The following is a 17,621-nucleotide window of genomic DNA, read 5'->3' on the forward strand; positions in this document are numbered from 1 at the left end:
CCCATTCTTTTTACACCATTTATTCCGTGATATGCTTTTTGTACCATCATCATAGGTATACATACTTTAAGGCTTACGTTTTGTTTGTAGTCGAATATACTGTACTTGAATTAAAATATTTTGGTATGTTTTTGTATTAACCTGTACATTCATTTTCTTGCAAAATGGATTAAAAGATCTTGCTCATTTCGTTGATTATCCCTTTTTTGAATAAAATTCTAATTTGAAAACATTTGGGACTTTTCAAATTCATGCAAACTTGATAAGCCAGACTAATGAGATGTATAAAATGATTTTCCAAAAATGCTTATATAACAACTATATGCTATTAGGTGTATCCATTTGTCAGAAAAGTATCATTCATACAATTTTCGCTTATTCCGTTAGTCAAAACTTGCAATCAAATTGCAAACATTCTCTCTAAGGAAATAGCATTTGATAGTATTAAATTATTTAATAACCTTATCTTTTGAGGCAAGCCGAGCTTTCTAGCCTATTTTTTATTTTGAGTATAAATTGAACATTTTTGATAGTTTAAAATAATAAAGATTATCTCTTTTGCGTTTTTTTCCCCTTGTTTTGAATGAGAAAACAGATTTTTGATTTTTTTTTTTCGATATTATTCCAGAAGAAACATTCTTGCTTATCTTTAAAAACTGCTTTTAATTAATGATAAAATATATAATCTAAAAGTAAACAATAAGGAGTTGTATCAATTTTAATGGAATTTCATGTGAGAAAGATTAGTTGATGAATGGATATTGCAATTTTGTTTCAAGGTTGTCTTAAGAAGAACCGTCAGAACTTGTATTGAAAAGTTCTCACCGGGTACCAGTTAAAATGCGTGTTGTGAAATATCTGAAGTGTTCTTTCTTCTCTTGGTGAATGAAGTGGAAATGTTTGCTTATTGTGATATAAGTGAATAGTTTTATTTTGCTATGCCTTGGAAATTTTATTTTATTATCAATGTTTGGAGTGGAAATCTTTCCAAAAAATACTTTTGCATTAACCATCTTGTGCCAGACCTAATTTTCACCTCATTTATAGAGAAACCATTTTTTTTTCCATGAATCGTAGAGCTGCAAATAAATTGATTTACATTTGAGAATTATTGAAGCGTATGATGAAAGTATTATATTGGTAAAGAATATAACTGCTACAATGGAATATTATTCTGCAGTATCAGATTAGCTGGAGGTAAATATATTTACTTTTACGGGAAAAAACTTGAGCAGAATTTCATCAGTCTGAAACTGTTAATTCGAACTGCAATTTGGAAGCATAGCAAAGAAAAAAAGAGAAGATATGGAAAGATTAAAGTTAATATTATTCTTACAATCAAAGTTAATATTATTCTTAAGGAGTTATATATTTTGATTATTCTTACAATCAGTCTTTTTACTATGCTTTTGTATATATTGATTTGAGTAATATAGAATGATTAAATATTATGCCAACTTATTGCAACATCCAAGTCGTATTGCATATTGCATCTTGAAATATCGGTTTCAACTAACATCATACATTCTAAGCTAAGTATTTTCAGTGCGGAACTGTCTTTTTGGAATGAAATTCTGATAATCTATTAGCCCGAGTTAATATGAATTCTAGCAAATTCAAATTCAAGAAACTGATGTATATGTAATGTTTACGGTTAAATACTTTTTTTCTCTTATAAATTTTAAGTATATTCTCTGTCCACCTACAGTTATATTTTAACGAAAGTCAATTTAAAACATTCATATAAAAATATTCTTTTGTAGTGTAGCACTATTTTCTATAGTATGCTAATCTTTTTCAGACGGTGCCTTTCTGAAGTGCCGAAATAAAGGAACACCACCATGGTTATCGTAACGAGGGTAAGTAATTATCTTTAGCATTCATGATGATTTTACCTCAAACGTTTCTGTTTTGTTTCCGTGTATTCCATTTAGAAAATTTATAATTTCATATGTTATTTGAATAAAAATCAAAGATATCTAATAATGTATAAATTATGTTCATTTATAAAACTTCACTCTTTCGGAAGTGAACTTTCTAGATTAATTTTAATCGGAATGCTTTGTTTCATTCAATTACATTCATTTATTTCTTCCAATTCTCAAAATATTCAATTTCTTTTGCTGGCAACAACAAACCACTGCTTCCCTTTCTCGACCGTTTCGAAAATAAATCATCCACCCCGCCTCCCTCCTAAAAATTTCTGACTGAAATTCAGTTTTCTATCTGAAATATAACGTTTTCTAGACAAACACATGCCGTTCTTAATAATTTTATTGAAGAAAAAGTTTATAAATGATTCAGCTAATGTCTTTAGTTTAGTAATTTTATGTAGTTGGCAAATTTTTTCTTCTTTTAATTGCAATTTTGTACGAATGTAGAGAAAGAGTAATGAACGCTTTGTGACACGAAACCTTTTAATTCTGAATACACTATTGTAAGAAATGCTTTCCTTTTCAAATTGCATCTTTAAATGAAAATCTTTGATTGCTAAACCAAAATTAAAAGAAAAAAAAAAGATCAAATACTTAAGTTTTATTTAATGATTTTTCAATTTAACCCATCAATCCCGTTCATCATTAAAAAGAAATATATTATTATTGACTCCCTCGTTTTATCTTCTTTTGTCCTTTTTGAAAATATCAATATTTCTTCTTATAATTTAAGATAACAAACCGACTATTGAACAGCGCGCCTTTCAGGTGCATTTAATTTGAAGATTTTTATGCTCATGAATTTTCATTTGAAAAAGAATAACAATTTGGAAATCTATTTAAACATCTACATAAAATATTTTTTTATTATTATTTTGAATTCCCTGTTACTGATTATTGCCTTATATAAGAAAAGCTGTTAAAAGAAATAAATAGATGAATAAAAAACAAAACTAGCTATTTTAAACGAATGCATGAAAAAAGTAATGAATGCCTATTATTCTTCTTGTTTAAACTGTTTATTCCTGTTTTAATCAGGAAAACTGGATTTAGTTAATCTAATATTCTTTGCCGCTTTTTGATTAAAGCTAGATTTAAAGAAGAGCTTCTAAATGTTCTCTCTTAAAAATGACATTATAATTTCAACACTTTTGCATATCACTAGGTTTTCTGAAACTATTTTGTCCAAAGATGCGAACTTCACCAAACATTTGATGCAGCGTGGTCAGATTTGATTCGTACTCCGTCAAACCAAAATCAGTTAATCAACAAACCAAACACTGGTACAGAATGTTAATCAAATTATCATAGGTAATCATATTCGGTCAACGCAGTTCTTGACCTTGAGAAAGATATAGCTTGAAATCAGCTATTGGATTGTAGGGATGTCGTATATTATAATTTCAGAGCTTTTGCATATCACAAGATTTTCTGAAATTATTTTGTCCAGAAATGCAAACTTCACCACACGTTTTATGCAGCATGGTCAGATTTGATTCTTACTCCTTGAAACCAAAATCAATCAATCAACAAACTAAATACTGGTACAGAATGTTAAGTAAATTATCATAGCTAATCGTATTCAACCAACGCAGTTCTTGACCTTGGGAAAGATGTGGCTTGAAATGAGCCTCTCGATTGTAGGGACATCGAACCTAACAGAACAGCAAGCAAGCAGCGCTTACTAGAATTCATTTTCAATCTGATTTGTAATCTAAATAGTTTTTAAACTTATAACTTCTAATAGACCACCATCTTCTTAGATGTTCCACTCCTAAAAAAATTTTCATCTTCTCATTATAAAATATCACTGTAGTATCATTTCAGTACTTCATTCGGGTGAATTCATCTCACATATAATAATTTCAATTTGTTCCTAAAGTTTACTTAACATAATTATTGTTTTTTTTATATAACCATATGCTGGAATATAATGATTTCTAAATTATATGAATATATTTATTTATGCATATGTATTATTTTCCGCTCTAAAAATTACTCTTCAGCTTCCCTTTTGGATACATTTCTACGTTTTCTTCCTATGAGGACGATCTTTTGCGGTATATTGCCATTACGTACGAAATAAAAGGATCAGCTGACAACCATCGAGGTTGCCCCAATGCACTTCGCAGCAATCATTGTATTCCCTTGACTCGCTTGAGCAGTGTTGCATAACATTTGAAATTAATAACATTCCTGCAGCGGTCGCTGGTTAGCATTTATTTATTTTCGACGTTTATAAAAGTTCAAGTGATGGTGCTTTTATTTCAGGATCGCTACGAAGAGAGTCTGGCTGTTAACGCTGTTTAAAATGACATTTGTTATCTACTAAACTTGTACTTAATGATTGGTTTTTCTGCTTTGAAGGCAATAAGTTTCATATTCTAGAGAGATGTTCTAAACAAACTTGAGTTGTTGCTTTTTAATTACAGAACTCTGTAGCAGTGTATGTTCCTTATCATTTTAGTTTCTCTGACAAAAAGAGAGTGGTTGTTAACGTCTTTTAAAATGACTTTTATCTGTTAAGCGTGTGCTTCATCTGAATGACTAGTTTTTCTAGTTTGCAAGCAAGAAGCTTTATATTCTAGACAGATGAACTAACCAAACTTGAATAGTTGCTTTTTAATTACGGAGCCCTGTAATTGTATTTGTTTCTAATCATTTTAATTTCTCTGACAATCTTTCTTATTTATTTTCCTATATGAAATGGCGTGAAGAGATAATATTCCTTCCAGCAAGTGTTTATGATGGGCCATGCCTTAAAAAATTAAACTTATTACTAAATGTAAAAATGTTTCATCTTTTAACTTTTTATATTTGATTACAGTTCTTACAGTTGTACTTTTTACAGTTGATTTTAAAAGTATCTTACAATTTCCGTAGGAATAAAGAAATAAATTATAATTTATTTACATTTTTACTTGACATGCTTTTTTTTTTTTTTTTTTTTTGTAAATTAGCAATATTTTACAAGTATTGAAAACTCGAAATAATCAATTTCACATTTCATCAAAAGTGTCTTCTATTTCTTTAAGATATAACATTCTGGCATTAATAGGTATTCCATACATACAAATTCAGTTGCCTGTAAGACCATAGGCCCTGGATTGCTGGATTTTGCTTGTTCTTGTTACTCTTTAGTTACACTACTGCTTAATAGACAGTCGCCTTAAAAAGTTAACAAGTTGGGCTGGAAATTCATAGACAAAACTTCATAAACAATGTTTCCCTACTTTTTTGTGGAGGCCGTGTAGGGGAATGTTTGATTCTTCTATTATAGCGAAAAGAAGTTGCTTAGAAAGTCCTTTTAAATTGATGCATTTCGTAGCATTCGCCAAATATTATTTAATAATAAAACATTCCTCTTTTGCTCCTAACTTATTTTACCCAGATATACACTTAGAAATATGTACTTCGAATGAAAAACCTTGTGCCAAAAGAAAATCAAACCATACCATACCCTGAGTGAAGAAGTTCATTACTAGAATTTTGTTCTGGTGTTCAAATTTTCATATTCAAATGTAATTCCAAATCCAATATTTCTGTTTGGAACTTTTTTATGTTGATTATGTTTAATAAAGAGGAATGATAACTATACATTGAGGTGATTTTTAAAGACATTGATTATTAACATTGATTGATTTCCATTATTTTATATTTGTTATTTACATGCACAATTTCTTCCAATTTTTATATAGTATATATGTATATGATAAATCTATTTTCTAAGCTCGAAATAGGCATATAATGTTTTCAGTATTAATTGGTTTACTTTCCTGCCTTCGGTTTTATATAATTATTTCAAAATACTGTATTTTCATTGGCTGAAGAATCCATCTTTTGAGAAAATCTGTAATTTTACCCATTTTCCCTCTCAGTCATCTCATTACTTATTTCTACTTTTGTAAGAAATTATAATTTGCTGAATAAACAGTTAGCAACGATATTATCGTACCTAAAAAAAATTTAATTCAATTCTTTTCATTAAATTGCCGCAACGTTCAGGCTCAGTTTTTGCTGTAATATTCAGAGTTATCTGACAAATTTCATAGGAAATGAGTCGACAAAATTAAACAATATCTTTTTGCTTTGAATGCGGAGAAACACATCTTAAATAGCTGTTTCAAATAAGAACTACTACTATATCATCAAAGTCGTGTCTTTTCATTTAAACTACGTCTTCTCGAAGTTGTTTCTCATATATAATATAAATAATTTAATCAGTTTCGATGCTATATGTTAAATCCAATATCTCCAAACAATATGTTGAATCCAATGTCTGCAAAAGAATTATTACATATTTTCTTTTAATTTGATGATTATTGTTAATTTCTTATAACAATAAAAATGCTGTAAAAAAAGTAACTGAAACAGATATTACTGTGGAACATTAGACTCGGTTGAGCGATGGTAGGGTTTTAAGGCAATCGCCCTCATTTCAAATAAATTCCATTAGAGCAATATGCTATAGACTTGCTCGTTTTGTGAATATTTTATACATATTATCTGTTGAAATCTTTCATCCAACTTCGGTTCTCGTGCATTAAGTATTAAAATTCATGTAACCTTTTGATTAATAAAAAGCATAGCAGAGTGCAGCAACGTTTGATAATAACTAGGTAGTGTGCGTTGCACTCTTTTAAGCATTGTTAATAATTAATAACTGCCACAAAAGAGAGCATTATTGTTTGATTTTTTTAGTCAAAAAACTCAAACAATAAAAAATAAAGATAACACGAAATTTTTTGCTGTTTCTTTTAAATGCATTTCACGATTTCTATTCGAGATTCAAAATTTTAATATTTCGCTAATTTCTGCAAATCCTCTCTGTTGTACAGCTTATCCTCTCTTTTAAGCATACTCTTATGGTGTGATTCCGTTCATTTGTTTAAGCTGTTTTAAACGCTATATCCTTTTATTTCTTGAAGCCTATTTGAAGGCTAAATGTACCGTAAATGCAGTTTTAAGTTCTTTAAAATGATACGGTATTTATAACAAATTATTTTTGAAAATTTCGCTTGTCATAAGAATTTTTCAGTTTTTATAGAATCAGAGATGAAATTGTTTTTAAATTATCATGGAAACTTAACCTTACATTAATTAACTGAAAGATAACCTTAATCGACATTTAATTAGTATCTGTCAGGAATCATAAAAAAGAAAGCAAGTTTGAAAATTTTGAATATAGCTAGGTTTCCTTCAGATGAAACCAAACATTCTGTATCTGGTTAACCTTTTTCAGGTCTATATTTACATGAATTTGCGTATCAGAATATTTATAGGTTTAAAGAGTTAATAGCGAAACTAGTTAAAACTGACTTGAATATTATCTTAAAGGACTTGAAAAATAGAATTAAAAGTTTTGCATAAAAGAAATCAAAACATCATTGTAAGATAATTCAGTATTCCTAGAATAATCAATGAAATCGATTCATGGTTATTTGATATTCTTCAAATGTTCCGTACCAATTTAATTTTGGAACCTGTAGCTCATCTTGCAGCTTGATATATCAATACAACGTAAACCAACATGTTATTAGATCTTAGGTAAATAGGATAGTTACATCTGTCAAATGAATTAATTAAACTGACATGCTGTATTGTATTAATGTTAATTTAGCAGTTCAAAATGAATTAATGCCATTCTTTATATCTTTACAGCTTATCTCTACGCAATTAACAATAGTTAAATTTTGCATTTCATCTGAATTATGAAAATTCAAATCTCTTTTAGTAATTTCACTGTGTTTTTTTTTTTCATGTCAAAGTATAGAGAATTTATAAGTTTTCTCATAGAAATCGTTCTTAAGTCTTTTTATTTTGAAGTGAATCTTTTAAATATCGGAATGTTCTGCCTTTCAATATGCTATTTGTTCGTAGAGCAAGCATACGATTAACCCATATTTCTTCAGGTGAGCTGAAATTCCCTATCAGACATCATCCCCCCAGGTAATTGTCCTCTAGCGAAGATTCTATCGTGTCGAGCAATCCGGCGAACGAGAATCCTCCAACTTCCGCATCCAGAAAAAAAAAAAAAAAAAAATCTATCTCTTTAGAAAGTAATAGCTTTGCAAATATAGATTTTACTGTGGAAAGATATAGCTTCAGAGTATTAAATAAAAGTTTATTCGATCGTGTTCAGATTTATTGTTATTTTCAAATATATAAATGGGGTATCAAAACGAAATTAATGTTTCATTTCTTGAAGATAAAGAATTACAGAATGTGAAGCATTGCATTGTTGTAGTTATTTGAGGAATAATATAATTTGCGATTAAAAATAATTAATTTAATAAAAATTGTTTTTAAAGACACGCTTTTATTAGTGTACCAAAAAGGAGATTTTTTTTAAATTTAATTTTTTTCTAATTTCTAGCCTCTAATACAGGATTCGTTATTACATATAGCTTAGAATTTCAAAATCACTTTCTTTCTTTCTTTTTTTTCTTAAACTTACTGCCAAGTGACGACTTTCTCATTTAGAATTTTCATTTAACTAAAATAATCGATTAACTGATGATTTAGTTTTTAAAATATCACAGTTTGGGATTGTCATCTAGAACATATAAGCGTACGAAATTTGAAAATTATAGCTCAGTAACAAGTGAATGAAAAATCGATTACAAAATTTCATCGCTACGAGGATGTTACATGTTAAGTTAAATAAAAATGTTTGAAAAAAGTTGTCCTTTTAAGCAGTTATTTTAGCTTTCTGAAGCGAAATTTAAATTATTATATATTGTTTCTTTAAAATTGTTTCCATATTCAAAGAAATCTTTTAAATCTTTTTAATATTTTATGTGGGGACACGTTTCTGCATCACATGTTCTTGATTTGATTCCTGAAAGATAACATTTTGAATTAAATTAAAAAAGAAAATTCTTTTAAAGACGTTTTAAAAAATCTTGGTATAGCATAACTTGTAGCTGCTTATTAATATTCAACGTGTGCCCCCTTTGCTTTTTTAAATATCCGTGTTTGAATTTTTTTTTTTTTTTTTTTTTCCTTAGTAACTACTTCATTCATGACTAGGTTTAAATAAAACGTATATTTCCAAATAATTTTCGGTTTTAGCTTAAAATATCGCGATTAAAAGTTTTTGACGAATAAGTCTTATGGCTCTTGTTTATATTCTTTCTGTTACTATTTTTTAATAAACATTTGACAGTGGAAATAAAAATAAAAGAATTCTTGTGATTATTCTTAACATATTTTTTAAAATATATGTTAAACATAAAAACTGAAGAAAAAAAAAATATCTATCGTGATGTCATAAAGGTGAAAAATCATCATTCACTGAACCGTAACAATCACTGTGACTGTGACCCGGAGTTCCAAGCTCAGACTTCCGAATGAGAAGGAAAAATATGAGAAGTATTCATGGTGAAGATTTTATTTTTAAAAATTGAATTAAATTTCGGTTAACAATATTTAGATTTCCACCTCTCAGTCGAAAAGTTGTTTATTTATTTGATATTTAATTTGAAATAATATTCATTTTTAATCGAATAAAAAAATGTAAAACTTAACTCAAAAAGATAGGATAAAATAGTTAATGTGTTTACTACCTTAACTGTTATAAATAGGGATTTTTGTAATCCAAATATAAAAATAAAGTCTACTAAATAATTTGCTGGTAGAAATTTTATTTTCATTATATTGCTTAGGTTTCATATGGCACTCTGTTTAAACAGATATATACGCGTCATACAAGTCAATCTGAATCTTCATTTTGGCCCAATCGATGTGTAACTTTTTATCTAATAAAAATGAAATCTTATTTGTTTTATTTTGATTTTTCGCAAAATTTACTTTGGACTAATTTGTATTGCATTAGGCATGTATATGTCTTGTCGCTTGACTTAAAAAGGGAGACTTGAAGGACATTAAAAAATAAATTCTGCAGTTAATATCAAATTTTTTCTTATATCTTATTCTTTTTTACTCATATACATTAGGCAGGAATCAAAAATAATATATAAGCTAGAAATGAGAAAGAATTTGTTGAAAAAAATTTCATTCATTTAAAGCGTATGAATCCACTTTAATTATTAAGAAAATCATCTGCCACCAAAAAAAAAAGTGATTAAATTTGGGGAAAAAAAACGATAAAAAAAAAGAAGGCGACAATATAATCTGTTGTTCCGGTATTTCTAAATTTCTAGTTATTGCCTAAGTTTTCAGCATAGTTAAGACTAAAATTCTTTCATGCACAAACAGTGGCGTAATCGAGGGTAACATGGTATAATATAATTTTTTCAACCCAGTTATCATAACTAGTTTAGAAAGTATAGATGGAGCCCAGAGCAGGGAATTACTTTTTCACCCGTTCGTAATATTTCATATCAAAAAATAATATAAACGCTGTGATGCTTTGTCCCGATGGTACCCCATAAAATTTACTGCCGGGGCGTCTATACCTCTTTTGTTCCCTGGTAGCTATGTCAATGTATATAGTCTAGAATGTTGACTAGGGGAATCTGAAAAACAAAAATCTGATACATGGTCAGGAAATTGCTAATAGTGTAATCTAAAAATCTTCAAACTGACTAATGTTCATATTCTAGCAATTTTCTGGATTGAAACTTTTTATTATTTTTTATATCCGGACTTTGCCGCTATTCGACGGTACGACTTTAGGTCTATAAACCAGATTGTAATCTGTTTTTTTATTCTTTTGTTCTGTATTAGTTGTCGTTAATACAAAGCACAATTGTTGTTGTTACTCTAAAAAATTCAAATGGGATTCAGCTAAAAATATATCTCAGTTTATGGATATGTCTTTAAGTTTATGAAAAACTTCTGACTAATTTCTATAGTTCTGTTGTTGTTGTTGTTTATAATGGCACTTGCCATGGACAAGATCGCTGACGAAGTCAGTGATTTTAAGCCAAGGGGGCGTCTCTTGTTTTTAGTAGCGCCAACTAGGGCCAAGAGTACGTCTTAGCTACTCACGCATCACATTCGCGTGCACAACCCCTTTCTATAGTTCTGTTGTTGTTGTTGTTGTTTATAATGGCACTTGCCATGGACAAGATCGCTGACGAAGTCAGTGATTTTAAGCCAAGGGGGCGTCTCTTGTTTTTAGTAGCGCCAACTAGGGCCAAGAGTACGTCTTAGCTACTCACGCATCACATTCGCGTGCACAACCCCTTTTTACAGGGGGGCACATTCACACATCTCACAGATAGAACAGGAAGAACAACCATGCCCGAACCGGGACTCGAACCCAGGACGCCCAGGTCACGGGGAAGACGCGCTACCCGTATGCCAGGACGCCGGCTTCTATAGTTCTTCTTTTGAAAAACAGAAATAGATTCGTTAAGTAATTCTTTGAAATCTGAAAATCGAAAATTTTTGTGCCTGGAATTAAGTCAAATATTATCATATTTTCTACTAAACAGTCTTTAAAATTATCGATTCTCTTTCCCGTCTCTCTGGTTTCCGTATCTTTTTTTAAAATCTGATTTTTGTAGTGACGCGACAAATTTTTTGTTAGCAAACTGTCGGTTAAAAGATAAAATAACTTAAAGTTTCTAAAGGCGAAATCTGACTGGTTGAACTTTTTGCAATCCAAAGCTTATCTTGTATTAAGAATAAACTCTGCATAGTTCAGATCCGTGGCTGCATCTGAAAAAATAAATTAAAGGCGAGGGGGTGGGGCGAAAAAAATGTGCCTGCTAAAAAAATTGTTTGATATTAATTTTCATTTTTAAAATTTTTTCGACTTTTTGTTTATTTATGTGTATATTACCGGCATCGTATGAAGCGCTAACATTCTATAGCATGCATAGGCCATTTTAACCACTTAACTGTTTTGTTTTCTTTACTACTTTTAATAAGATGACACCTTCTATTTTAGGAATATTTTCTTATTTTGATTCAAATGGAAATCCATTGAATATTTGACTTATCTATCTATTCGAAGTCATTTTAATATTGAATTATAATCGTCATGAATGGTTTATTTTTTGCTTACAACTAACACAATTCGATAAATCGATGCACGTATGGCACTCGGGCAAAACAGTTAAACGATTAAGCCAATTATAAAGAGTAAGAATTATCTAATTTCTGTAGGCATTATCAGGGCCGGTTATCAAATCTGTATAAGAGCCTTTCAACATTCAAGGATCTCGAAATTTCAGTATTTTCTGAGTATATTGATTTTATACTTTTATTTAATTTGCAAGGGCCTTTCACGATTTAAATCAAATGAAGTAATGTTTAAATACTTGAATATTATTCTAATATTCCCAATTAATTATCTTTTACATTATGCTGTTTAAAAACTCGTTATAATTTAAGAAAATACCCTATTCTATAATTAAATAGTATTTATTTTGTGCTTGAAGTTTTTTTTTTATATCCGAAATGCTGAAACCCAACTCTCACGAAAGGAACCCGTATTTAAATGTTTTTTCAGTTTATCAAAATTTTAAATGAAGAATTAAAATCAATAAAAAATATCTAGTGTAGGAAATTATTGTGGAGGAAAAAGGTGTTCTGATACTCGCATTGCCTAAGGACAACTAAAGGACTTATGTCCGGCCCTGAGCATTATATGTAATATATAGGCATTCTATAGAATGACAAATGTTGTTTAGGCAAGTAGAAAACGATGATCATGTTAAGACTGTTAAATAAAAGACGTGCATTCTATACAAGTACAAATGTTATTTAGAGAAAACAATGAAAGAATGTCAGTAAAAAAAATTAAAGTCACGTGCCTTGCCACTAATATTCAAAATGAATCGATGATATATTTCCGTATTAGCCATTTTGTCATTTGGCATTGTATAAAATGCCTACGAAATGTGTGAATTAGTAATCATTTCATATAATGTCTAAAAATGCATAGACTTTCTTTCAGACATCGCTGGTAACATATACATTTTCGTCCCCTTATTATTTAGTTGTGTAAAGTATTGCATACATATCTACTATCGGGATTTGAATCTTTGTTTAACACCTTTGATTTTGTTGCTTGAGTTCGATGCTCATTTCTAATTTTAGCTCTTCAAAAGTAGATATTTTAACAATAGATAATCGATAATAATAGATAATAGCTGAATATATATAATAATAAGCAGCTTCTATCCTCTTCAAATGTCCGTAAAATTTATTAATACTAGTACTATATACTTCTATTTTTTATAATAGTTTTTTTTTAACAATTCTGATCTTGGTGTAGAACTGTGAAAAATGTCGTGAAAGAAAATAAGTGCCAGTCTTTACTTTTCTCTTGTCGTTAAAAATGAACTCTTATAAATACTTCCTGTATTTAAAGTGTCGAAACTCCATGTCTTTTTTTTTTTCTTTACATTTATATGAATAAGCAGGAAGTTTAGTTATGTTAGTCAGTTTAGTAAAACAAATCTGTATTTCCTGTAATTGAATTTTCTCATTTTACTTTTAGAGAGATTGTGTTTATTCAAACTTATGTTCAAAAGTGCCATTTTTTTTTAACATTCAAATTGTAATCATCTTTTTAGGGGGATTATATCTGGATTGAACCCCAGACTAAAAGAGAGTTCGATGTTGCGATTGGAGCAAGGGTCACATCTGCAGAGGGAAGGCGTATACAAGTCATTGATGATGACGGAAAGGTCAGTTGGAAATCTGTGTATTACTAATTATTTAAGTTTATATTCATTTTCTGTTATTAATTCAAATTTTTTAAAATTATTTTAGGAACAATGGCTTACTCCAGAGAGGAGGATTAAAGCCATGCATCCAACATCGATACAAGGAGTGGAGGACATGATATCATTAGGAGATCTTCATGAAGCTGGAATTTTAAGAAATTTACTTATTCGTTACAATGAAAACCTTATTTATGTAAGTTAAAAAATTTCAACTGTGAAACCTGTTAATTTTCTTTTCCAGTCTCCTTTTTTTGTTATCTAAATTGTAAATATGGAATTTAGTTTTATTTATATGCAAGGTTCCATTTTTATATTTGTAATTCACTTTCTAAAAATAATTACTTAAGGGTTTTTTTTTAATTTCGTTTTAGACATACACAGGCTCAATTTTAGTTGCTGTAAATCCTTATCAAATCCTGCCTATTTATACTGCTGAACAAATAAAATTATATAAAGACAAAAAGATTGGTGAATTACCTCCTCATATATTTGCAATTGGTGATAACAGTTATAACAACATGAAACGATATAAACAAGATCAGTGCATAATTATCAGGTTTGTTTATTTATTTATTTTTAACTCTTTGATAGTGTTTGTTATTTTTTAATGAAAAACTACCGTATATACTGAAATACTATTAATAATTTATTGATTGTTTGTTCTTTGTTACCTTCAGATCCCCTTATTTTTGTTGAAGTAAACGTAATTAATTTTTGAGAACCAATATTAATTTATTCTTATATTTTTAACCAAAATGTAGCTTCTTATAAATCTGCAGGCATACATGAAATATAATTTTATTCCTGTTCTTCTTACAGTGGTGAAAGTGGAGCTGGTAAAACTGAAAGTACAAAACTAATTCTGCAGTATCTAGCTGCAATTAGTGGTCAACATTCATGGATAGAACAACAAATTTTAGAAGCTAATCCAATTTTAGAAGGTAAGGCTTATTTTTGTGCATTTTTAAACTTTTTTCTACTTTTTAATATGCAGCTTTTATATTTGCTTTTAACTGCTTTTAAAACTGGGTTATTTTAAACATGATATCTAATGTATTCTATATGGTTGCAGCATTTGGAAACGCTAAAACTATTAGAAATGATAACTCAAGTAGATTTGGAAAGTATATAGACATTCATTTCAATAAGTCTGGAATTATTGAAGGTGCAAGAATCGACCAATATTTATTAGAGAAGTCTCGTATTGTTGGTCAGGTAAGAGTGCAATGATAAAAATATATCGAATGTATTTATTTATTATTTCAAAATTATATATGTATGAATTGTTGTCCCAAATTCCTGACTTAAAATAAATTAAATATCTATAAAAAAAATTTGAAAGAGTTAAAGTTTATAGTTATTTTGATCCATTCAAAATTATTTTAGAAAAATAGTTTATCATTCTTTAAAGAGGCTACTTTCTTATTTTTCTGTTTATAATTCTAGGCTACTGATGAAAGAAATTACCACATATTTTACTGTATGCTTGCTGGTCTTTCTAGAGAAGAGAAACAAAAATTGGATATAAGTGATGCTTCAAAATATAATTATTTAACTCAGGTAAAAGTTTTACTCTATGTTTTTTTTAAATTAAATTCAGTTTATGGTTAACTTAAAAATTAAATTTGCTGTAAAAAAAATTACTTGAAAAAATGAAAAATAATGTAAAAAGTGTATAAAATTTGTTTTCATACCAACTGAAAATTGATTATAATTCCCAGTTATACGAAATTCATTACGTCTTATACTTCTTTTTGCTTGCTAGACATCATTATAAAATCGCCCTTTTGCTCTGAGGATTATAATATTATGTATTTATTCCACCGAGGAACAATTATATGGTCTGTTTTTGTGTTCTATAAATTTAAAGACTGTAATGTCTTTAGTATGAAAGTTTAGAAACTAACATTTTGAATGAAGTACTTTATTTGCCATTTGACCATTATAGTTCAGAATTGCAATGTTCTTTCCTATCAGCCAGTGCTTTAGCTTCAAAATCTTTATCTATTTAATCTTTATGAACATGCCTTTATAAATTGTGGGTCCCAAAGTTACCTTTCTCATAATATACATGATTTTTCTTATTTAAAATTTATACTCACATTTCTGTGAGTCCATCAGTTTCTTGACTAATGTATCGCTTAGTGAAGAAATTCATTTACTCTTCATGAATTTGTAATAAAACAAGTTTCTTAATTATTTTTGATTTTATAAGTTAGATATCAGGACAATTTTTTCAGTTTAATGTAATTAAATTTTATTTAATGATATGCCATTTGTATGTTTGGTTTATATTTAGTTTCATATAAAAATTTTAATGTAAAAGTTTCATTTTTTTACAGTCTATGAAAGTTATTTTAATTACTTTCTTAAATTTTAGGGCAACTGCATTACTTGCGAAGGAAGAGATGACACTGCAGAATTTTCTGATATACGTTCTGCTATGAAAGTTCTTATGTTTTCTGATCAAGAAATTTGGGAAATTTTAAAAATTTTAAGTGCTTTATTGCACTTGGGTAACATAAAATATAAAGGTAAGCTGGAAATTTCTAACATAATATTTTAGGATTTTGGTTATCAAATTTTAGTTCTAGTATGTCATTTCGTAATTACTACTAATTTAAAAAATGAAAAATTGGCAAAATTACAAAATTGTTTTCCATGATTTTATTAATAATTAAGTTTTAAGAATTATAATTAAAATAAATTGAGTTCTTATTCCTGGACTTTTTAGCATGTTTTCCATTGAAATTATAATTTGTATATTAAGTTAATATATGGGATATTTGCTTAATTAAATATTTTGTAATCATAATAGAATTTTACTTCATTTTTTAGTATTTCAGAAGTATTTGTACTTCCATTGCCAGCTAACTTAGCTACCTGTTCTTATTGATCATTTAATAATTGTTTTACAAAATTATTTCACTTCTTTCAAAAAAATTTTGTTTCCATATCTCATATTCATATGATCTATGAAAAGAACTAGAAACTGTTGAATTTGTCTCTCATTCACATACAAAATTTTTTATAGGTACAGTTATTGATAATTTAGATGCCACAGAAATAACTAATGCTGGAAGTGTAAATAGTGCTGCAAGGTTACTTGAGGTGCGTAAAAATGCATTTTTCTTATGGCATTTTTGAAAATATTGATGGATAAGCTAATTTGCTAATGTTTCAATTATATAAGTAAATACTTCATTTATATGTGTTGTTATTTAATTTTTCATAATACCCTTTTAGCTAATAAATAAAACTTGAACATATTCTTAATGTACTTTTCTCATTAATTTATAGCTAATTTTGATTGTATTTCACAATACTGTAACTGTTCTTTTTTCTAACCCTAGGTAAATAGTTTGCATCTTATAGATGCTTTAACCACTCGAACCATTTTTGCTCATGGAGATGCTGTAGTATCTAATATGAGCACATCGCAATCAGTTGATGTACGTGATGCATTCGTAAAAGGAATCTATGGCAGAATGTTTGTGTGGATTGTCAATAAAATAAATTCCGCTATCTACAAGCCAAAACACAGTGCAGGCTACTACAGAACATCCATTGGTGTTCTTGATATTTTTGGATTTGAAAACTTTTCTGTGAACAGGTTATTTATGTTTGTTTTATTTTGTTTTGTTTAAGTTTAATTAATACTAATTAGATAAACTAATACAATTCTAATTTTAGAATTTTGTTGTAAATATTAAGATTCAATTAAGAAGACACTTCCTTAGTTTTATTTATTTGCGCATTATTTATTCATTCTGCTTGTTTCATTCCATGTTATTAAAGATAATTTTATTCTAGAAAAATGCTTTTGTTTGCTTTCTTTTATGCAGTTTCCCATTTAAGGCGTGATAGATATGCGTACAACTTTTACTGCTTTTCTCCATTATTCTATATATGTGATAATTTTTTTCGTGTTGATTGTCGTTAGCTCGATAAAATTTATTCTTTCAGTAGTACGTGAGGTATTTATTTCTTTAGTTTTCATAACTCTTTATTTATTTTGGAGTCGGAGGGGGGCTTTTAA

At 28.6% G+C, this 17,621-nt stretch overlaps 1 protein-coding gene across 1 annotated transcript in view; it reads left to right on the forward strand.

Moving 5' to 3' along the window:
- Positions 1–17,621, forward strand: part of LOC129958169 (myosin-VIIa-like) — a 76,524-nt gene that overhangs the window by 32,124 nt on the left and 26,779 nt on the right. The window contains exons 2-11 of the mRNA XM_056070413.1: positions 1,802–1,859; positions 13,430–13,543; positions 13,629–13,775; positions 13,954–14,138; positions 14,402–14,523; positions 14,655–14,797; positions 15,029–15,142; positions 15,963–16,116; positions 16,617–16,693; positions 16,936–17,195. Of these exons, the coding sequence (XP_055926388.1) occupies positions 1,842–1,859; positions 13,430–13,543; positions 13,629–13,775; positions 13,954–14,138; positions 14,402–14,523; positions 14,655–14,797; positions 15,029–15,142; positions 15,963–16,116; positions 16,617–16,693; positions 16,936–17,195 (1,334 nt within the window). The 5' untranslated portion in view covers positions 1,802–1,841. The remainder of the gene's footprint in view (positions 1–1,801; positions 1,860–13,429; positions 13,544–13,628; positions 13,776–13,953; positions 14,139–14,401; positions 14,524–14,654; positions 14,798–15,028; positions 15,143–15,962; positions 16,117–16,616; positions 16,694–16,935; positions 17,196–17,621) is intronic.

The sequence above is a fragment of the Argiope bruennichi genome, chromosome X1 (genome assembly GCF_947563725.1).
Source record: "Argiope bruennichi chromosome X1, qqArgBrue1.1, whole genome shotgun sequence".
Classification (NCBI taxonomy): Eukaryota; Metazoa; Arthropoda; class Arachnida; order Araneae; family Araneidae; genus Argiope; species Argiope bruennichi.